Source organism: Pezoporus wallicus, unplaced genomic scaffold (genome assembly GCF_028554395.1).
Source record: "Pezoporus wallicus isolate ANWC-B61680 ecotype Strahan unplaced genomic scaffold, APGP_CSIRO_Pwel_v1 contig_8057, whole genome shotgun sequence".
Classification (NCBI taxonomy): domain Eukaryota; kingdom Metazoa; phylum Chordata; class Aves; order Psittaciformes; family Psittacidae; genus Pezoporus; species Pezoporus wallicus.
In genome coordinates, this window is record NW_026637044.1 from 2,647,960 (window position 1) to 2,670,042 (window position 22,083).

Here is a 22,083-nt window from a genome sequence, read left to right on the forward strand (position 1 = left end):
AACGCGGATGTTATACAAAGCTCTTCGCACCGAAGGTTACACTAGACACTGAGTCATGAAGTGAAGCTTCTTCCAAATTAAGGAGGAAAAAGTGAGGCAGAGAGAGCTGCAGCAATTCACGTAACATCCCTGGGGAGTCAGTGTCATGAGCAGAGAGATCATCTGCTTCCTTTGCTCTCCCAAGCTTCAGGCCCACATCTGAGATGTTCTCAAAAATTCTCTGGCTGCGTGGGTCCTTCTGCCACCTAAGGCAGCTCTGAGTGGAGAAACCATGCTAAACTAAAAGCTCTTGATGCGAATATTCTTATTTTGGTGCCCATCAAGCAAGCCATTTAGTTTAACTTGCTTTTCTCCCCATTTCCACCTTCCTTTTGCTGCCAGGATGGTAAAACATGAGCAGGAAGATTAGATCTGTCAGTTTCTCAATAGCCCGGGCCCATCTGTAGGTGACTCCAGGACCACAATTCCAAGGAATAATTACTATTTTTTTTTGGTAGATAAAAGTATGAAATGAAGGGGGTAGGATTTCTTAGCTTTTGTGAGTAATTGCAACGCCCACCTCAAAGTGAGAGACTCAGAGGTGAGAAATCCCCAAGCTGACAGCACAGCCCCATAGAGCAGGAGCTTTAAGGCAGCAGAAGACAGAGCAGTGATTGACTCTGGTGCCCTTCAGCCCCTTCTACATGGGTGCCCACCCCAGCATCACTCCAAAATACCCCAAAATGTCTTCACCATCACAACCAGGAGGGATCTAGTGACTGGATATCATTGCTGCCAGCTCTGAGGTCTTCACCACCCCTTGATACCAGACACCAGCAGGTTATCATCAAGCAGTAACATTTCAATACAGACAATTTGTCCACAGTGGGAGAAAAGATTCTCTTGGAGAACCCTGGAGTCAGAGCAGATCCAGACTGTGGTATTCTTTCCTAGGGCAGATGCAGAAGGAAAAGCATCATTTGGGCAAGTGCTTGGTGACTCCTGGTGGTATTTTTATAACCTCAGAAAATTGCTTTACACAAACACTTTCTTTCAAAAGGCAGCGAGAACAGGGTGTAGCTCAGCCGGCGGATTCGTCATCTGAGGCTCCCAGCGGGGGAGAAAACTCTCCAGCTCCAAAGCAGCCGTCCAGGAACAGCCAAAGGACTTTCTGCAATCCCAGGAGTACCCAGAAAACGAACCAAGCTGCCCCAAGGGATCCTTCCCCATTTCATCCTTCTCCCACATGGGCTTCCACAGAGAAGAGAAAGCAAGCGACACGTCTGCTCTCTCAGCTGCAAACAAACCAAGGCCCCTTTCTTCCTATAAATGTCACGAATCACTGGGTGAAGTGTTCACCTTGCATCACGGCAGATATCATTAATGAATCAGACCAACAGGGCCAAATTTCTACTGGCTCCTCATGCACAGCGTCAATTCAGGTCCCCACCAAGACAATAAAAATGAAATCCTACATCACAGAAAATACATCATCGATTATAATAATGAAATAAACCCCCCTTGACTCGCTTTGCACCCTAGCTGGCACCTCTATCAGTCAGATTTTTACTGGGGAGGGTAGGTGATGCAATGGTGGGATAAGCGTGCTCTCTCCTCCCCCCAGCCCTGGGAGCTAAAGAAAGCAACTGCTCTGAGTTAAAAATAAAGCAAAAAGAAAAAAAAAAAAAAGAAAGAAAAGAAGAGAGAGAGGTTATTTTTAACCCAGATCAGCACCTGACCTGGTTCACCATCCCATCATGGAGCAGACTGGGCTGCTGCTGGACTCAGCTATGGCCAGGAGAGGATATGGGGATGGGGGATAAATGCATTAACAGGATTCTGCTGTCGTCTTAAGAGTAGCTTCCCTGTATCAGTCTACTCACACACAGAGCATGGCCTCCCAGCACAGCTCCTGCCCCAGGGCTCACCCAAAATGTCTCCAAACAGCAGGAGCAGAGGCAGACATTACCCAGAAGCCTCAAAGACAGGCAAATGCTCCTTTCCTTTCTCAAAGGTGTTGCTGAAGGATTAAAATCCACTGTGCATTTTAGGCTCAACTTGGTATCTCTTAAACCAGGTCCTGAAGGATGCTGTGCTCAACGGGGTTCACAACAGCCTGCACTGAAGGGATGGGGACATCTGCCATCCCAGTGGTAGTTGCCCATGCCTGGACACTGAGGTGGGCAGCAATCTGTTCACTGCAACAGTAATTCTCTTCCTGAAATCCCATTTGAGACAGATCAGCTTCTCCAATGTGGGAAAAAAAAAAAACAAACCCAAACATTTAATTTGTTTTCTTGCCATGTTTTGCCTACTGTTAGACTACAGTGCTTTGGATGATTTTTGACTGCCTGGGGAGAACTTAATGCAATTTATGTGCTTCCTTAAGTATAGTGATAATGATATTAACTCACACCCGCTCACCCACAGGGATAGTACCTCCCTGGAAAACACGCAGGGCAGATCTCCCTTCCAGCCCAGGCTCCCTCCTGGCATTTCTTAGCCCTGTTGCTGCCATCCCTCTTGCATGTGACCCAATTTTTTAGGAAAAGAAGCTTTTGGCCTCACATCCATCTGCCCTCTCTCGCCTCTGTATAATGTTTTCAGCTGCCAGGCAATTTCAACCCCATCTGATGTGGGGATGGAAGTCTTCAAGATATTTGTTTCCTACAAGTGTTCAGGAAAATGTAGAAATAAGCAGTTTTCATGGATTCCTGGTGTCCTTCAAAACCCCTCTTCCTGCCTTTAATAAAGGAAGCATTTAGTATTTAGCATTTAGTATTTAACCTGAGCAGCACATGACCTAGATTTATCTTCACACAAACCAGAAAGGAAATAATCCCAAATTTACTGTGCACATGCACTAGCAGTTGTTTGTACACCAATCTCTTGAGCTTTTGAACAATATTATCGTTTTTTTCCATGTGGAGCTGAAAAATTGCTCTGTGTTCACCTATTCAACCCCACTCACCCATGGTGAAAAAATTAAAAGGCTTCTTCTCTGCATGGGGAAACTGAGGCATGGAGGTGATGGAGCAGCACCTGGCTGCACCACTCCATCCTGCGGGTCCTCTCCATTTTGCCTTTCCAGCACCAGAAACAATAAAATTTTCATCAAATTAGGTACTGGGAAAAAGTTCTTCTCTGTGAGGGTGGTGAGGCCCTGGCACAGGCTGCCCAGAGAAGCTGTGGCTGCCCCATCACTGGCAGGGTTCAAGGCCAGGTTGGATGGGGCTTGGAGCAACCTCGTCTAGTGGAAGGTGTCCCTGCCCGTGGCAGGCAGGCTGGAACTGGGTGAGCTTTAAGGTCCCTTCCAACCCAAACCATTCTGTGATTCTATGAAACCGTTTTGTCTCAAACTGAAGTGGCAGCAGAGCTGTCTGGGAAAGGACGTCCTTCCCCGTAGTCTTGTTTTATTTTGGATAACGAGCCTTGAGGATTTCCCTTGCCTCGCTTTGTGCCTATGCAGTAAAGACGTCGATGCCCAGCCGACGCTGCTGAAGGCATGGAGCACACGGGCACTATCAGACGCCCATGAACCCCGCGCAGGGTGCACGGATACCTCTCAGTGTAAGGCACGACCACGTCCCTGAGCACACAGCGCAACACATCTGCATGGAATGGCGGCCGCACGCACCCCCGAACAGCCCAACACGAGCAAGCCAGCAGCGCGGTCCCTCTCCTGCCTTGGCAAGGGGCAATGCTGCACAGTGCCCACAAGGGCACTCCGCCGGTAGCGGAGAACGCACGACGCGCACGCACCGTGGTGCACCACGCGCGGTATCTGGCGCACGACAGACGACAACACTACAGACCGAAACCCACTACACGACGCGCTCCAAAACCGCACATGCCCCGCCCACATCCGGTCACGACCATGCTGGGCAGTGCACGGCGGGACGTTAGGGGGCGTGGTTTCTATGGAGGCGTGGCCATCTTGTGTTCCTGGGCAGAGAGCGGCTGAGAAGGTGCAGGGGGGGAGTCGACTCCGAGCGGGACGGTGCGAGGACAGACACACACACTGCCCGGGGCAGCAGCCGACGCCGGTGGGTTCACTCACATCTTCCCCTTCCCTCCTTTCAGCCCCAGCCCGCCGCCGAGCTCCCCCGCCCACAACCCCGCGGCCGCCCGGGGAGGCGGCGGCCCGTGTCAGGGTGTGAGGTGCCGCGGCCTTGGCGCTGAGAAGAGCGGGCGGCGGGCACTGGGGGAGCGGGCCCGGTCGCTTCTTCACATCCTTTTTCTTCCTCCCACCCCACTGCGGCTGCCGGCGGGAGAAGGAAGCCAGACCGCAGCGCAGGCCTTGGGGAGCGGCGGGCCTTTTGCAGGGGCGCTGCCCCATCCGTTCCCCTCCATCACGCCTTTGGGGTTGGGTGACTGGGCCAGGGCGGGAGGGGTGCCGCGCCGACCCCCTGCCGCTGCATAGGGCCCGGCACCGCTCCCCCTATCGGAGGAATTAGACGGGATGGGCTTCTTTCCCCAAACTCTCTCATTCCGGCCTCTGCCCCGCCCGTGAACGGGTCTGGGGAGGGAAGTATTTCCTCGTTTTCCTTTCCTCCAGAACCCTCATCGTAGCGGACCTCAGAGATTTGGTAGCGCTGTTGGGGAAAAGAGGCTTGAATGAAGCTTGTATGAGAGAGGTTTTTTTCAACTAAGCCCTTGGCTAGCTGCTGAGTAGGGCTTTCTGCTGTGGTGAGGGGGTGATGGCAAGAAGTCGAGCTTTAGCCTGGAGCAAACTGTGTGCTGTCCATGGCTTCGTTTGATGGTCTAAGAGATCAGTTTTCTTCAGCGTAGCAGCTCCCGGTGGGGATGATACTATATTCTGTCTGAAAATACTATATCCCGTCTCTGTGAGTAGTTAACGTGATACTTCAGGCTGATAACCTCTGTTTGATATAGGGATCTGCGACATACGTAAACCTTTTCACTGAGTATTTACCCCAGCAGAGCACAACTAAAATTCGGCTGGGTCATAAAACTGCCTAAATGTTGTGTTTGACATTGACCTTGTTTCTTTGCTGCTAGTCTCTTGCCAAACCAAATTCCACAGGTTGATTAGAATTGTATTCAGCAGTCTTGTTTTGAAATGTAGTTTTGTCAATAACTAAAATGTGAACTATTTATATAATACTTTGAACTCTTGTTTTGCAAGCCACAAGGCTTACAACACCCTTTCCCAGGTTATTCCATTAATCTTATTTTTCAGGCAGAGAAACCAAGTCAAAGTAAATTGTCCAAGGTCATTTAGCAATATCGTTATATTTGCCACCGATTTGGAGCACATCTGTAGGTAAAAAGAACTGTAGCTGAGCCAGAGGATCGCTGCTTGGCTTTTGTTCATGGGTTTTATAATCATACTGTCAGTGTAAGTGCTCCCAGTGTTAGGAATATAGAAAGGGATTCTCCAAAAGGAAAGTTTACAGGGTTGGTGTGATGCCACTGACTTCCTCTGTTAAAAACATGTCTGCAGTGCTTGAGAACCCTGTTGGACTGCTTTCCCTGTTGTAGTAATTATATTGGGTGAAAGGGTGAGGAAACTTGCCTCACTTGAACCTTCTAAACTCAGTTGCTTTGCCAAGTTTATTGAAGCTTCTCCCGTGGTAGAGCATCAGGGGTAAAAATGTGTCAAACAGATCTGTTGCTCAGAAAAGCCTTTGCTTCTGCCGTGGTCTCTGATGTATTTAGTAGGTGCTGGATTGTGTTAAGACGCAAACACAAAGTCAGTCCCCGATGGTCTGAGACATTTGCTGAATTTTTGAGATTGCCTAGTTGTGAAATAGTTGGAATCTGAAAAGGGACTGGGCAGGGGGTGGTGCAATTTTGCTCGGTGCGCATAGTTTCCTGTGTGTGCTAAATCACACTGACCAAGCAGGGGGCAGGACTAGTCACAGCTTTTCAAAGCAAACAAAGTGTGTGTGGGAGTAGGGGGCTGGATTCTAGTCCTTGTAATTCAGCAAATTCTCATGTGTGCTCCAGTTACATCTGTTTGAAAGCCTGCTTTAAGCAGTAGCATTTCTACATCTCGCTGAGGCACTATTATCAGATAACCTATTGGTTGCATTAACTGGTGGACGGAGGAGAAGCTCACAGCCCAAGATTCCAACTGAATTTGCAGTGGTGACATTTAAAGAACTATCTTTCTTTAAAAAGAAAAGATCTCTTTAGAAATAAAAGCTGCTGATATGTGTAAAGATGGACTTTCAAGCAAGAATTTCGATGGATTTCAGCAGCCTTTAGATTGCCGGACAGTGGGTAAATGTGATTATATGTTAACTTCTGAAAAGGAATAGTTCTGATTCTTTTTTTAGAAATCTCTTGGAAGTTTTGCTACTGGAATGCTACAGAGCTTGTATTAGAGCTAGCATTGTCCTCAGCCATTATTCTCTTTTCTTTAACTGATGAGTAAAGAAGTTCATAATCAGCTTCCTTACTGCAGCAGCTGTTTTTCTGTGTTATTCAGCATGGTTTTTTTCTTTCTGCTTGCGAGTATCCAGTTTTATTTCTTGTTTCTAACACATGCAAACATTGAAACATTGACTGTGGTACTACTTCTGCTGACGTTTCAGTTCTAATAAAACTCCCCTGTCTAATATAGCTCTTATTCATACACTGATTTTGTAGCAGTGACTAGCTGCGTGGGCTCTGCTTTGACAAAAATTGGCCAAAATTGACCAAAAGCCAATTTTATTACCAAAGCTCTCATGTGAATTCTTGCTGTTTCTACTATGAGTCTAAATGTTGACTTACTGCCCAGTCACTGGGAATGAATAACAGGATATTTGGCTTAAAACTGAAGATTTTTAACTTGTGAATAGTTCAGCCTCAAAAAAAAAAAGCAGTGTTTATTTGGAAAGAAATAGCAGGTCCTCACAGCAGCAAGTACCCACTGTTGAACAGGTGAATATGAAGTCTCAGTCTGTACTTGCGTGTCACAGCTACTTCAGTGGCACCTCTTTATTTCCTGTGCAGCTACGGGCAGACTGCAAGGATGTGATGGATGTGCTTTATCTAAAAGCATGAACAGTAACAGCTCCAGTACTTTTCCACCTATCCTTTAAATAGAATATTTTTCTCACTAAGTATGAAATAGAAGTAGCTTGCCCCCCTGCTTGAAGGTGAAAATAAGGGAATAACTGTAATGTGAGGGTGGTGAGGCACTGGCACAGGTTGCTCAAAGAAGCTGTGCCCCCATCCCTGGCAGTGTTCAAGGCCAGGTTGGATGGGGCTTGGAACAGCTTGGTCTAGTGGAAGGTGTCTCTGCCTGTGGTAGGAGTTTGGAACTGGATGAGTGTTAAGGTCCTTTCCAACCCAAACCGTTCTATGAAACCTGATATTTTTGAGTATGAAGCCAAGCAACCTGCCATCTTTGCTTGATACCAACTCTTTGTTTTATTCTGACCAGTATTTTAGGAATTCTTGTGGCTAAGAAATAGGCCTGACCCAAAAGGAAAGTTTTCTCTCTTTTGCCCTTGTTTTGATCTTGTAAGTGGAAATATTTTCTGTTTTCCTGTGACTCTGACCCCAGTGCTCTCAAGAGAATATTACAGCATGTGGAAAATGCGCTATCTGGGTAATGTGTATAGACAGCAAGATGTTCAACCTGCTTAGGTTGAACGAAGGTGCTTCATAAGGGGCAGCTCTCTGTTGGATTTTCTTTCACCTGGCTTCTTGTTTGCAGTTGATTTGTTCTCTGTCTGCATTGAAAATGTCCTGTGCATTGGGGCACTTTTTAGTTGGTCACTGCAAGCCTTTGGTGGCCAGCCATGCCTCATCAGATGCAAGTGTATTTATCTTTTATTCTACGTGATGCTTCAATGCCACTACCTTTCCTCAAACCTTTCCTAAAACCTTTCCTAAAAGACATAATTTAGGGCACCTTTTCCATCTCGTGCTTGGGGGAAAATTGTCATAGCGGTAGATTTTGATCTTTTATTTTCCTAGTTTTGATGGGTACAACTATAAGGAAATTGGGACTTACTGTTAATGAATTGCACTGAGAAGAGGTTCTTGGAGTGGCCTTTATTACAGTGTTTTTTAAGTCCAAGGTAATCCCCTGGTGAAGAGAGAACCTGGCTTACTTGTTAGCTGCTTTTAAATTTTGCTTGTAATTTATGCCTAGCAATGTTAGTATAGTCTAAAGTAGCTCAAATAAAAATTATTTAGGCTAAATTCCACTGTTAAGGCCCCAAAGTTAAAGGGCTTGAGTTAATAAGTAGTTATCTTTCACTCAGGTTATCAGCTGTGGAGGGTCAGCAAACAGCTTCTAAAAATAGTTAAATATAACTCTACTGGTATAGCTGTATATTGGGCCACTCTGGATATATATAAAGAAGTTTTTTGACCAAGACTGGCTTTCAGATTTTGCTGTAACAGAACACTGTACTTTAGTCTGTAAATAAATTACTTCAAATTCCAAACAATGCAGTTGTCCTTAATTGGCTGTGGCTGCTGACTGGTAGTATGAAGTACTGCAGCCCTAGAGGAAGCCTAAATTTTATCAGTGTCTTATTCTTGTTGGATCACTTCTCGTATTCTCTTTTAAATCACGCTTTATATTGTGAAGAACAAGCTGCCAAGTTAGATTTGCACTTTAAATTATTTGCCAGTTGTTCTTGCATTTAACACCAGTAACAGCTGTTGAGCTTGATTTTTTTCTTTTTTTTTTTCTTTTTGTTTTTAAGAAAAAGCTTTCTCATTTCTTGTTTGCACCGTGGGTTTGGTGATCCTTTGTGTGAATATTTTGCTTTTCTTGACATTTAATTTTAAACTTTCTAGACTGCTATAAAGTAGAAACATGATACAAGCCAGTTAGTGATAACTGACTAGATTTCAAGTCAGTATTGTGTTGGGTTACTTTAGACCATACTGTCATCACTAGGCATAGAGTACACACAATTTAAGAGTAGCTAACAAATACACCAGGTGCTTTCTTCACAAGGGGATTATCTTGGACGTAAATAACAAATTGATCAATTTTTATTCTCCTTTGACTGATAAAACTGGGGTGTTAATACCAGGCTAGGAATTCTGAGGTTGGGGGTTTTCTAATTGTATTAGAGGTGGAGTTAATGCTTAGGCCAATGTCAAGTACACTTCCCTTTAAATGGAGACATGCTCTTTGTAGTAGATCAGTTGTCTTTGTAAGCGCACCAGTTTTACTTGCCATAGATGTCTAAGCAAATAAAACAAGGTGCAGAAAGCTACTAGGAAAAAGCTTTCTGGTAAACTTGCAATTGCTAGGGGTGCTAGCTTGTGCTTTAGCATTAGTATTTTGACTGATTTTATCTGCGTAATGTGGTATGTCATTGGTAGCAGCACCATGTTTGTCTCTCCTTGAAACAGGCACTTAAACCAAGATACAAACATCCTAGGGAGACATAATTCCAGAGGCAATAGATGCCTTCTGTGCCTCTATCTTGCTGTGCTGTGCAGAGAGGAGACAGAGAATGAAGTTTTCTTGACTTGACTTCATGGCTGCTGGTATTTTTTTGGCTACAGATTGACGACATGATTGTGCCCAGCAACTTTTTTGTTATTCCATTTGATAAATTTTGAGTGTTAATTTTTTCACCGTGGGAGCCTTACGTGATAAGTGCTGGTATGTAGAAGCTAAATAAATGTATTTCTGTACTGTAGGTGTAATTTAACTAAGTAATGCATATGGCATCCTCTGTCTCAGATTTTGTCTGCTCTAGTATGTTTAAAGAAACGATGTGAAGCTGAAATTGTGGCGTTTTCCACAGTTCCTGGCTTAGGGAAGTTTAATCACTATGTGGTTAACAAGAACTTTTCCAGAGGTGCAAAATTACAGTTATGCAGAGTCTTCAAGATGTAGTTGTAGTTGTCTCTAATGTACTGCATACCCTTCTGGACTGCATACCCAGTCTAATGTACTGCATACCCTTCATGTGAAGCTGAAATTGTGGCGTTTTCCACAGTTCCTGGCTTAGGGAAGTTTAATCACTATGTGGTTAACAAGAACTTTTCCAGAGGTGCAAAATTACAGTTATGCAGAGTCTTCAAGATGTAGTTGTAGTTGTCTCTAATGTACTGCATACCCTTCTGGTCATAGTTCTGCAGGGTAGCTTGTTAACTAACAGCTCATCCAAGAAGTGCATTTGACTTCTCAAGATAAGCAGTCTGAATGAAATGACATTAAAGTGCATTAACGTATGGTTAAATATCAAATGCTGCAGAAGATTAAGTGTTGAATAATCTTCAGCCTTGAGAATATTCCTCAGAGCTTTTATTCTAACCACCTGCAATTAATAAAAGCAAATTCCAGTTCTTACTCACGGGCCCTCATGCTTTAGCAGACACAAGACTGCCTGCTCTTGCAGACACTCTTCATTTTTAACTCACTGAGCCTTTCTGAAAAAGGCTGCCTGTTCTCCTAATTGCTTATCTAAATGTATCACTTACTAGAAAACAAGCTGCTGAAAATACCTTGTTTCCTGAAGCAAAACTGCAGTCTTACCAGTGAGTGTGTGCCTTGCTATTTACCAATCTTACTTGAACCTGCCTAACAGGTTTTTACTGCAGTGAGGATCTTGAGGTGGAGTAAACTAGTTAAGGTGTGCTTCAGGGCTTTGATAGCCAGGGAGAAACAAGTCATACGGGCAGTTCAGTTTTGGGGTGATCTAGGGGGTGGTGGGCTTCCTTTTCTACAAGCTGATATTGTACAGAGAGCACATGCACACTAAGCACTGCAAAAATAATCTGCTGTTGATTCAAATTGTTCCCCTTCATACACTTCCTACTTAGCCATATAGATGCCTCTTCTGAAGATGTGCTGAAGTACTGCAAGCACCTCACAAGCCGTAGTCTTTTTATGTTTCCAGGCATTTTATTGAACTTGGACTTCTAAAATGATTGGTGTAGCTATTACTGACAACATTTGGGTTGAAAGAAAGTTAAGCTTCAGTATAGCATATAGGCAATATATTGGCAAATCTTGATACTGTGAGTGTTGAAGATGCCTGAAAAGTAAGAGGATTGCTTAGTTAACCTAGAAGGGTCTTAAATTTTCTTGTATTTTCAGACTGTGTATGTTCTTATAGTCCAACTAGTGGACTGATACGAGAATTAAAGTAAGCAGATTCAGATCTGAAGTACAGCAGAAGTAATCTCGTGATCTCTCAGCTGAGTTGTATTAATGGATGGCAGCAAAGTCCTGGGAAGCAGCTCTAAACTGCAGCAGCAGTTTCTGCTGTGATAGTGTCTGTGATGTTTGATGGCAGGAAAAAAGCAGAGACCTGATGGCTGGTCACAGATGTGATGATGATTTGGTTGGGGGTTTTAATGATACTGAGGAAGGAACTTGAGGTACTTTGCTTAGATAATAGGAAGTGAGGAAATACTGGCAGGGACAGTGTAGGGAGAGGAGAGTAATGGGCAAACCATGGGAGTATGATTTTCTGTGGCAATAGGTTAACGTGATTTTAGCTGCTGGTCAGAGGATGGTGAAGATGGAGACCCTCTCTTTTGCCCCAGCAGTATCTTAACAAGTCAGTGGTGGGAACCACAATAGTTTGTTGCAGTTCAGCAGATGGGTTTCACCTAGTGTCTTTCTTTTAGACAGCAATGATTCTGCTACTTTCTATTCAGCATAACACACTTGGTTTACAGGGGGTGGGCTGTAAACTACACTTTACTGCCTATAAAAATAAATCAGACTTTATGCAACATCGCCTGCCCTGGAGTATCAGATAAGTTACAGAAGTGGTTTGGACAGTAGGAATGTGGAAGAAAACAAGAAAATGGAAACAAGTGCTTTAATGTATCTTATTTTTACTTTTTGTGGGGAAAAAAAAAAGTGGGGAGGAGAGGAGTATAAAAACAGTGGTTATAAAGACTTCCTCAGTGGTGGAAGGCAGACTTGACCTGGAAATAGCTGGCAGGAAAACAAGGATCTAATGGGATTCACTACTGTTAGTGCAAAGTGTAAGCAACTTGTTCAACAGACTATGACTTTTCCAGGGTGTGGGAAGATGCCATGAATTTAAACACTAAGATTTTGCTATGTTACTACTATTGATCAAAGCATTTAATAACCTTTTATGCTTTTAAATATGCAGAAACAAAATAAGTTCATTCTTTCACAGGGCTTCTTAAGGTTCTGTTGCTACAAAAGTTCTTATGGTCATTTTGGAGCGTTACAAGAGTTCTAGTAAAAGGATATGGTTCAACCCTTACTGTTGCTTTTCAGGCAAAGTACAAGATAGAGATGACATGAGAGTGGCCGGACAGAGGAAAGCTCTACAGCCTTCCTCCCCTCCAGCCCTGCAAGAGCTGCTGTTGTGGGCTGGGGAGTGAGATTTCCTGCTGTGTGTGTGTTCTGGATAAATGGGAGCTCTAGCAAAACTGTTTTCTCTACTTCCTAATTAACTTTCCTGTTTATACAGCTTTCATATATTCAAGTGGGAGTTGAATATTCATGGTTGTGCTACAGAAATATGAAGGAAATGGTGGAATAATAGAACTTTTAAACCTTCCGTTTGGTTGTAATCCGCAGGCTACGCCGTCTGGCTTACAGAGGAACTTAGTTTTCAAGTTTTGATCACATTGACCTTTAATCATGTGAAATAAATGAAACTTTGAGTTGAGTTACTTCAGCAAGTTGAAGTGGTGATGTCATTCAGGAACTCTGGAGTGGACTCTGACCTTCACTGTGGAGCTTGAGCTTCTTGTGCTAAGACATGTGACTTGGTTAACGTTAGTGCTGAAGTTTTGGGTTAAAAATTGCATCCAGCAGAGCTTCCTGAGAAGAGCAGAACTGCTTAGACCTTTCCCAGAGTAGAGTGAGGAAGTCAGACTTAATACATCCCTAGCAGGGCGCTAAATGGAGCTGGACAGATTATTGTTCTTTGGTTCAAAGCTTGTTTTAATGGTCTTAAATATGTATTTTGTAAAGTCTGTTTCAAGCAAGGATTTTGCTTGAGGCACAGAGCTGCATTATGAAATACAGGGTGTCTTCAAGAGATGATTCAAACTTCATGTTACATTTAAAATTGTGTGATTTGGTTTACAGGAAGCCCATCCTTTGACTGTTAACACATCTTGGCTGTATGTTCTTCTACTGTCTTAAGCATGTATTTTCAGCTGGGCTCAGTCTTTTCTTTTTAAGCTGACATCTGAGAGCTTCCATCAGTAGAGGGGTGAATCACTATCACCATGTAACATGCTCATCTGCGTCTCACTGTAAAGCTTTCAGGCTGCTTCTTCATGCTTTATATGAGCAGAATAATTGTTCTCTTGGTGACCTCAAACTGTAAACCATGTAGAAATAAGTTTAGAAAGGCAGGAAATTCGTGGTGGGGTGAATCCTGTCCCAAGGGCATGGAGAGTGTCTGTGAGAGCTGGAATGGATAGGTAGTTCCTCCAGTTCCTAAACAGGAAGCTCCTGGTGATCTGAATCACTTCTAAGTGTCCAAGCAGAAATGTTGGCAGTGAAGGAAACAAATTATTAAATATTAAAAGATAATTTAATTATCTTTTAATGTGGCTATTTTTCCATAGTTTCAGTAAATGTGGATTTGCTTCCTAGAGGTTTCATTTCAATGGTATTGTAAGTAATGCTGCTTTTTATTTACGTCGTCTTCACAGGCTGTTTCCTCAGGGATTGAGAGGAAGGAAGCTGTTTTGAGTAGGAGAGAATCCAAGCTGTATTCCGAATTTCCTTCACAAAAGAAGGACCAGCTATTGGTGTGCTGAGTAGCAAAGAGATGAGCACACATTTAAATGTTTTTAACTGCAGGTTGATTTTTTTAAAAAGTGTATTTTCTGGCGACACTTTAGACTGCAGATAAATTATCTTATGACCCTGTGGGACAAAAAGTACCTGAAGCGGTCAGCTGTGTTGAAAGCAAACCATATATTCTGGAAACAAAAGTTTGAGAACAGCATTTAATACTAAAACTTCTGAAAGAATAGCTGAAAGATTTAAAGTACTCAAAGTCATGTTGTTTTATTAGCATTTTATTAGTTTCGGTGTATCTGTTCCTTCTGTATTGCTTCAGTGAGAGGAAAAAACATGTATGGTAGTGTCTGTAAAGGATGTGTATTACCTGATATTTTTGTTGGTGGTTTCTTTAGTCAACCCACAGCCATTGGTAACTCATGAGTGATACTTTGATCTTTTTCCTCTAGACTTCACTGACCAGTGAGAACCTAGCTCAAGCATGGGAAATATTTTTGCTAACCTCTTCAAAGGCCTTTTTGGCAAAAAAGAAATGCGTATTTTAATGGTTGGTCTGGATGCTGCAGGAAAGACTACTATTTTGTACAAACTTAAACTTGGTGAAATAGTAACTACTATTCCTACTATAGGTAAGTTGTGGGTTGTTTGTGGGGTTTTTTTGCTTAACGTTTTTATAGGTGCTTGCTTTGAGATTTGGGTCTTAAGTGTTTGCAGCAGTATCTTATCTTGGTTGCCACTCTGCTGATTTAAGTAACCTGGCTGTCAGAAAAATGAGTTGCTAAAACCATGGTATGGAAATGGCACAGCCTGATGTTCTGGTATGAGAGGAGGTTTACAACGGCATGCAGGGTTAGGACAAGGGGGAATGGCTTTGAACTGACAGAGGGGAGATTTAGATGTGATCTGAGGAAGAAGCTCTTCCCTGTGAGGGTGGTGAGGTGCTGGCACAGGTTGCCTGGAGAAGCTGTGGCTGCCCCATCCCTGACAGTGTTCAAGGCCAGGTTGGATGGGCTTGGAGCAACCTGGTCTAGTGGAAGGTGGCCCTGCCTGTGGCAGGGGGTTGCAACTGGACGGTCTTTAAGGTCCCTTCCAACCCAGACCATTCCATGATGATTTTTTGAGGGTGACTGCCTTATCAGAGACATACCTTATTTGTAGCCCTTAAAGCTCATGGGGTTTTGATGAAACATAGTTTGCTCTGCATTTTGTAGCTGCTTGGATAGCAATTAGAGCTGTTGTTTGTTTTTTTTTATTGCAGTGAGGGTGGGAGGAGGAGCTTCACAGAACCCGTGTTTGTCTGCTTCGAGGTCTTCAGTGTAGAATTCTGCTTATTTATAGTAGATTTAAATTTTGAGATAACTTTTTAAACATTAACATTCTGAGCATGACTAGGTAAATACAATAGATCCAGGGCCACCTATGTTTAACTGAGACTTTTGCCACAATTTCTCTTTCAGGCTTCAATGTGGAAACAGTAGAATACAAGAACATTAGCTTCACGGTGTGGGATGTAGGTGGTCAGGATAAGATCAGACCACTCTGGCGCCATTATTTTCAGAACACACAAGGTGAGTCCAAATGCAATTTAAGCAGGTTTCCAGAATCCAAAAGCTTTTTTTAATGTCCTTGCTAGGATAATTCTGCAAGTTTCTTGAGGGTATGTGGAAATATTTATTATTGTTAAGGGTGTGTTTGTGTGCTGGTCTGGTTCTTCTGTTAAGCTAGCACAGGTTCAAAGAGGGATGGGAGGAAATCTAGAAACCAGTCTTCCTTGTTCATCTGACTCAGAGCAAGTTCCAAATTCTGCTTTTCTTCTGTAAGCGTCACAGCTCTCTGCCCTCACTTCAAAGTCTTTACTACAGGCTTTAACAACCCTGGGAACTGAGAGTTTATCACTTCTGCTGCTGCTGTGCCTTTATAATGTGCATGCATTTGAGTCCTGTCACAGGATTTCAAGAGTTGCTACTCACTGGAAAATACTAAGTGGTTATGTAGTTGAATCATACACTTTCCAAAAATGCAAATGCAAACTAGCACTTTCTTTCACCAGCTTTCAGCAAGAACACATTCTCTCAGACATGAGGTTACAGTAATAAGAAATCTGTGTTCTTCTAGTAATAGTGTTTTGCATTAATTTGTCTTTAAAGCTTAGCTCTGACCTCCAGAGGTATTTATCATTTGTAAATAACTTCTGGTATGTGCTTTTTCTGATTGTTTGCTTATTTCTAGGTCTGATTTTTGTGGTTGACAGTAATGACAGAGAACGAGTGAATGAGGCCAGAGAAGAGCTTATGAGAATGTTGGCAGAAGATGAGCTTAGAGATGCTGTTTTATTAGTGTTTGCTAACAAACAGGTATGCCCAGAATGATGTCTTGCTTGTAAGAACTCTTGGAAATGTACAATATACTTGTAAGTGCTAGATGTTGAATGTAGATGTTTGGGGCTTCACTGTAATAATAGGTAAGCTCTCAGTGACTGTCCATTCAGTTCTGTTGAAGACAGCAAGCCTGTAGATTGAATTACCCTGTTCCCATCTGGAGGAGTATCTTTCTTAGCTGATAGAAACTTGCATTTTCAGTGTTGGGAAGGCATTCTACTAGTTTATTTTTAAGGTTGGCTTGGCTCAAGTACAGCACCTGCCCAAACTTCCTCCAAACAGAGATGAAGGGCAGTATGCCAGAACCTCCCTGAATTAGTCAGTTGGGGTGTTGAGGGGCACTGCTCGTGATGGTGGAAGCACTCTGCTTTTAATCCGTTTGTCTTGACCTGTGAGCTGAACACTTCCAGGCCACAGAGTGAGCTGAGAGATCTTCCCCTTACTGCTTGTAAGGGCCTTGGTAGCTTAAACCCAGAAGTTGGCCTTAAACAGGGCTGGTAAACTTCCGGTAGGAACAGCATCCTGCGCAGCCATCAAGCACACCATCAGCAATTTTGCTGACAACACTGAACTGTGTGGTGCAGCTGATGTGCTGGAGGGAAAAGGGATGTCATTCAGAGGGACCTGTGTATGCTGGAGGGGAGGACAGTGCACTAGCACTACTAAGCCGAGTACTACTTTATGTTAAAACTTGACCTTAAGTCATATCTGCAGTCACGAAAAAGAAAAAAGAAACACTTTCCTGAGTGGAAAGTGAATGAAATGGCCTTGAATTGTAAGCAGTTCAGGGTCAGCACTAAGGGGCCTGATGACTTGATCCAAATGTCAGCTGTCTTCCTTCTGTTTTCTGAAGAGAAATATTCTGTAGTACGTGCTTTTGATGGTGTTGTTCAGCCTTTGACACTTTTGTCAGTAGAGGGGAAATAGCTCAAGTATAGAAGTAATCCACCAAGTTTTTCTTAAAGAGAAGTTCTAAGAGCTCTTAAAACCTTCTTCTTAAAACTAATGATCAAAAACAGCTGAGGGAGGTGGGCATTTCTTCTTAGTGAGTAGGAGAGAAAATGACTCTTCTTCCTTCCCTCAGGACCTGCCAAACGCGATGAATGCAGCAGAAATCACAGACAAACTTGGACTGCATTCTCTTCGTCACAGGAACTGGTATATCCAGGCAACCTGTGCTACTAGTGGAGACGGTCTCTATGAAGGACTGGACTGGTTGTCCAATCAGCTCCGAAACCAGAAATGAAACCATAAATCTTCCTCTTCCCTCTTTTTCCACCCTTCCCTCTTATTTCCTCCTATTCGCCCTTCGCTTTACTCTAATGTGGCAAACTGTGCTACTTTGTGGTATTGAGTGCCGGAAGCTGTTTTCATTTCTTTTGTCACAGTATATATTGCATCATGCTGTAAATGTGGCAAATACAAGCCTGAAAACAGTTAGGTTTCTTATTTAATGTAAATAGTTTTTGTTTCCAATGAGGCAGTTTCTGGTACTCCTATGCAATATTACTCAGCTTTTTTATTGTAAAGAATCAACTCACTGTTTAGTACTTGGAAGGGATTTCAGTGGGTCAACACAAGGGTTGCCAGTGGTCCTCGTGCAGTAGAGCTGTATACTATCTCGGCTGGGTTGTGAGCTCTGTGAGATCGATTTTGGTGGTTGGTTTTTAACCTGAATTCTGTATTTTTTTAAATAGTCAAGGAAAAGTAAAAACACTTCAACATACCAACGTTTGACGTAGCTTCTGCTGTTGTAGCTCTGAGTGATGACTTTTGATTCTTTTGAGATGGTGAAGCAACGATCGACACCCAATTGGCTTCATCTGGTTAAAGAACAGATCATAACCAGTACATCTCTGGCTCTTTCTGTAGGTCACAGTGTGTGCTCATATTTGTTCATAGATTTGTCAGATCTGGTTTAGATGAGCTTTTGCAGACTCATGCTAAACATCTGACTTTCGGTTAAGGTGACGTTTATCACTTCCATTGAACTTGAAATAATTTCCAGAAGTCAGCATTTTGTCATATTTTTCACAAGTGTTTTGTACTTTTCATGTGTGTAAACCACTCCAGAAGGCAAACCTTTCCACAGAAAGCACAGCCTGTACTAGTCCTAAGCTCTAGAGGCAGAAAGTACTGTACTTAATGCCAGAATTGCCATGAAAAACACCAAACATCTACGTATAGCGTCTAGGAAAAAAAAAAAAAGCATGAGTTTGGAGAGTCATTCCACTCTAGAAGTATTCAATCCCATTTTGGAACAATCCCATATCTGTATATGTGTGAAAACCCTTGGCATCCCTCATACTGCAAGGTTCAGATTTGCCATCAGAAAAAAGACCTTTTCTTTTGTATTTTGATAAAACACTGAAGAAGCTGGAGCTGTTAAACTTTAACTCGAGGAACTATCAGAACTGGTTTATTTAGTGTTGTGGAAACCTTTATTGCTTTCAATACACACTTAGTAATCAACTGTTTTGTATACTTGTTTTCAGTTTTCATTTCGACAAACAAGCACTGTAATTAAAGCTATTAGAATAAAATCTCTTAACTATTTCATGGTTTTTATGCCTTGCTGTTCATTTGATCATCTTGGCAGAATCATAATGAAATACTTGTTGAATAAAAAGTTTCATGAAACTTGCACTGGTATCATGTTGTTTTGTATCATCATCTTTGTACAGTACCTGTTGCTGGATTAACACTCACCCAACCAGCGTTTTGCTGTGTCAGTTTGCATGAGAGTTTCAGGACATCTCCTGTGTTTCCCAAATCTGTCATTCCTGTTTGGACTCATGGAGGTGAAAAGGTGGGTAGCAGTTCTCTGGTCTTGCTGGCTGGTTGATGGTTGGCTTCTGCTGGAGTCCCTTAATTGCCTCAGGGCATCTCTTGAGCTTCTGCAGCAGTACCATCTGTTCTTCCTGCTGATCCCACTTAGGGTAGGACATGTGAATTAGCAGGTTTGGTTTTTTGTTGTTTTTTTTTTTTTGCAGGGGGGAATACAAAGTCTGCCTTTTTAAACACTTTAGTTTGTGTGTTTTCACCTCTCACAGTCCCCTCTGGACCATTTCACAGGCTCGAATCTGTAAGGTGGAAGGTGTATCATGCAGGTTAGAGAGCAATCCACCCCAAACCCTGAGACTTTGGGTGGTTGTCAGAGGGGACTGCAGTGCGGCTGGAGACAGCAGGAGTGCTGCTTCCTTCTATTGCTGACCTGGCGTCGGTTTTCTCGCTGTGAAGCAAGAGCTGGCTTTTTGGATGATTGCTCTCTCATCAACAGATCACACTCCCCCTTGCTCCCCAGGTTTTGTTTCCTCTCTGAATCCTTCAAGCAGCACCATAGCTGCTTAGCATGTGTACACAGAACCGCCCTCAGCCTGAGCATGCTTCTCTCTGGGGCTGACCTGTTGGGCAGAGGCTCACTGAGTATGAAGGATGTTGTCTGCCCTGTCTTTGGCTGGGTGAGTGGCAGGTAGGAGGATGGGTTGATTCAGGTTCCTCAGTAAGTGCTGCCTGAGCCCCAGGTCTGTTCCTTGGGCTCGCTTCAGTAGTGAAGGGTAAATACTACTGGGCAAACAACAGGATTACAAAACTCCTGCAGGTCAGGTTATTCTTGCCTTGAGTTTCAAGCTCTGAATCAGGATCTCCACATGCCTAATAGGGCAGGATGTCTGTTCCTGGTCTGGGAGGTCATTGGACTTGAATCAGACTGGTTTGGGTTGGAAGGGGTCTTAAAGCTCGTACAGTTCCAATCCCCTGCCACGGGCAGGGACACCTTTTCCTAGAGCAGGTTACTTCAAGCCCCGTCCAGCCTGCCCTTGATCACTGCCAGAGATGGGGCAGCCACAGCTGCTCTGAACTTGAACTCTGAACTCTTCTGCTGGTAACGCTTTGCACTGCTGAAAAAAACAGAACGCACTGGTGGTTCCCCAGGATCCGCAAGCTGGGAGACCCTGACGTGCCCTCTGCTGTATACCGGACTAAGTCCAGCCCTGGAGTTTTAGCCACCCATCCAGGCAGGAGTCGTCTCATGCCCACGGGAAGCGTGAGCACAAAACTGTGTTCTGGTGTGGTTCCCCCGCAGTCCAGCCGGGACCAGCAACAGGCAGGGGGTAAAGCCTTGGCAGAGGTTTCAAAGGAGAGAGGGTGGGAGAAACTGAGCTGTGAAACAGCTGGCTGTGGAGTCAGGGAAGGCATCTGCTCACAGCCCATAGTAAATGGGTGGGAGTTCTCTGCAGGAGCAGGGAGCCAGAGGTGCAACCTCGTGGGGAGGCAGAGGAAGCTGGGCAGAGGGAGCTCTCCTGGCCAGGCTGAACTGCCCCAGGATGGCTGTGCCACAGCCCTGCCAGCATGGGGCTTGGTAAAGCTGGGGAGACCTTGGAGCAGCTTCCAGTGCCTAAAAGGGCTGACAAGAAAGATGGAGAGGGGCTTTTGATAAGGGCAGGTAGGGACAGGAAAAGGGGGAATGGCTTTAAACTGGCAGAGGGGAGATTGAGATGAGATCTGAGGAAGAAGTTCTTCCCTGTGAGAGTGGTTAAGCCCTGGCACAGGTTGCCCAGAGAAGCTGTGGCTGCCTCATCCCTGGCAGTGTCCAAGGCCAGGCTGGATGGGGCTTGGAGCAACCTGGTCTACTGTAAGGTGTCCCTGCCCATGGCAGGGGGTTGGAACTGGATGAACTTTAAGGTCCCTTCCAACCCAAACCATTCTGGGATTCTCTGATTCTGTGAAACCCACATTTGCCTGTCATGCCTAGGACTGCTTAGAGCTGCAGATGTGAATAGTCCTGGCAGAGTCAAGCCCTGCTGGAAGCATCCATCCACTTGCGTGGGAGACGGAGGAAGGGGAAGTGGGAGCCTGTGCAGGGAGCATGATTTGAAGTGGAGTGCTGGGATTTGTGGGGACTCTGGGTTTGTTCTTTGCCTGCTGAGGTTGTTCAGCTCTTCCGAAGTTCCCCTTTCAGCCTGGATCTCCTGGCACTGAGTTCCTGTTAACACAGACCTGCACTGGGATGCTCCCAGCAGGCCCCTTTCACAGCTTGGACCCCAAACATCCCCGGGGGGGGAGGTGACTTCTAACTTGGTGAGCTTGGTCTGGGGAGTGCTGGTCAGGTCAGAGCCTCCAGCCAGGGAGCACAGGGGTTCAGGGATACCCCACTTGCACCCCATGAGTTGCATGTGGGCAGCCACCAGTGGGTCGCTGGGCTGGTTGTGGGGCTGTGGCTGCTCAAACCAAGAGGAATAGCCCTGAGATGCTGCCAAGAGGTTATTAACCCCCCTAGAAAGCATCTTGGGGTGTGCTGGGGCAGCACTGAAGCTTACGACTGCCCCGCAGCATCTCCTGCTGCCCATGCTGGCAGGGTTATGCACGTGCTCACAGCCGGGCAGCAGGACAGAAGGGCTTTATTTCACCTCCTCAGCCCGGTCCTGCTGTGTCCCCCCCCCATGATGAATGCTGCCCTTGTTCCACACCGGGCACGCCTGGTCCCACCCCGCACCAGCAGCGCCGCTCCACACCCCATCCCTCCCGCCCGGCTGTCATAGTGTGACAGAAACCCCCCCAGCGCTGCCAAAGTGCAGAGCAAGGCCGGTGGCCAGCCCGGGGCTCTTGTGTGCCAAGGCACACAAACCCGCCCTGTGTGCAGCAGGACATGTTGCATCATTAATTCACAAACGGGGCCCTTGTGCTTGGCACAGCCACTCCTGCAGCCAGCGATGCTCCGGCCCAGAGCTGCCTGGGACAACCCCTTTCCATTCGGATCAGTATTTCTATTTATTGATGAGAATTTCCCTTTTCTCAGTGCATCAAGAATCATAGAACCATAGAATCAGTAAGTTGGAAAAGACCTTTAAGATCATAAAGTCTAACTGTTACTCCAGGACTGCCAAGTCCACCACTAAACCATGTCAATGCTACATCTACACGGTTTGTGAACACTTCCAGGGATGGTGACTTCACCACTTCCCTGGGCAGCCTGTTCCAAGGCTTGATCAGCCTCTCCATGAAGAGATTTTCCCTAATATCCCCTGACAC

The 22,083-nt window shown here is 44.7% G+C and overlaps 1 protein-coding gene across 1 annotated transcript; it reads left to right on the forward strand.

Annotated features, from left to right (window-relative positions):
- The first annotated feature begins 3,916 nt into the window (after positions 1-3,916).
- On the forward strand, positions 3,917-18,699 carry ARF1 (ADP ribosylation factor 1). Its single transcript, XM_057402884.1, has 5 exons — positions 3,917-4,025; positions 14,125-14,304; positions 15,133-15,243; positions 15,905-16,029; positions 17,138-18,699. Exons 2-5 carry the CDS (start codon positions 14,157-14,159, stop codon positions 17,297-17,299), a joined length of 546 nt encoding a protein of 181 aa, XP_057258867.1. The 5' UTR covers positions 3,917-4,025; positions 14,125-14,156; the 3' UTR covers positions 17,300-18,699.
- The last annotated feature ends 3,384 nt before the right edge of the window (positions 18,700-22,083 follow it).

Excerpts from the sequence above, each read along its gene's own strand:
- ARF1 (XM_057402884.1), top strand. The coding sequence starts at position 14,157 with ATGGGAAATATTTTTGCTAACCTCTTCAAAGGCCTTTTTGGCAAAAAA. Across the intron at positions 15,244-15,904 it reads TTATTTTCAGAACACACAAG|GTCTGATTTTTGTGGTTGAC; the intron begins GTGAGTCCAAAT and ends GCTTATTTCTAG. Across the intron at positions 16,030-17,137 it reads TAGTGTTTGCTAACAAACAG|GACCTGCCAAACGCGATGAA; the intron begins GTATGCCCAGAA and ends TCCTTCCCTCAG.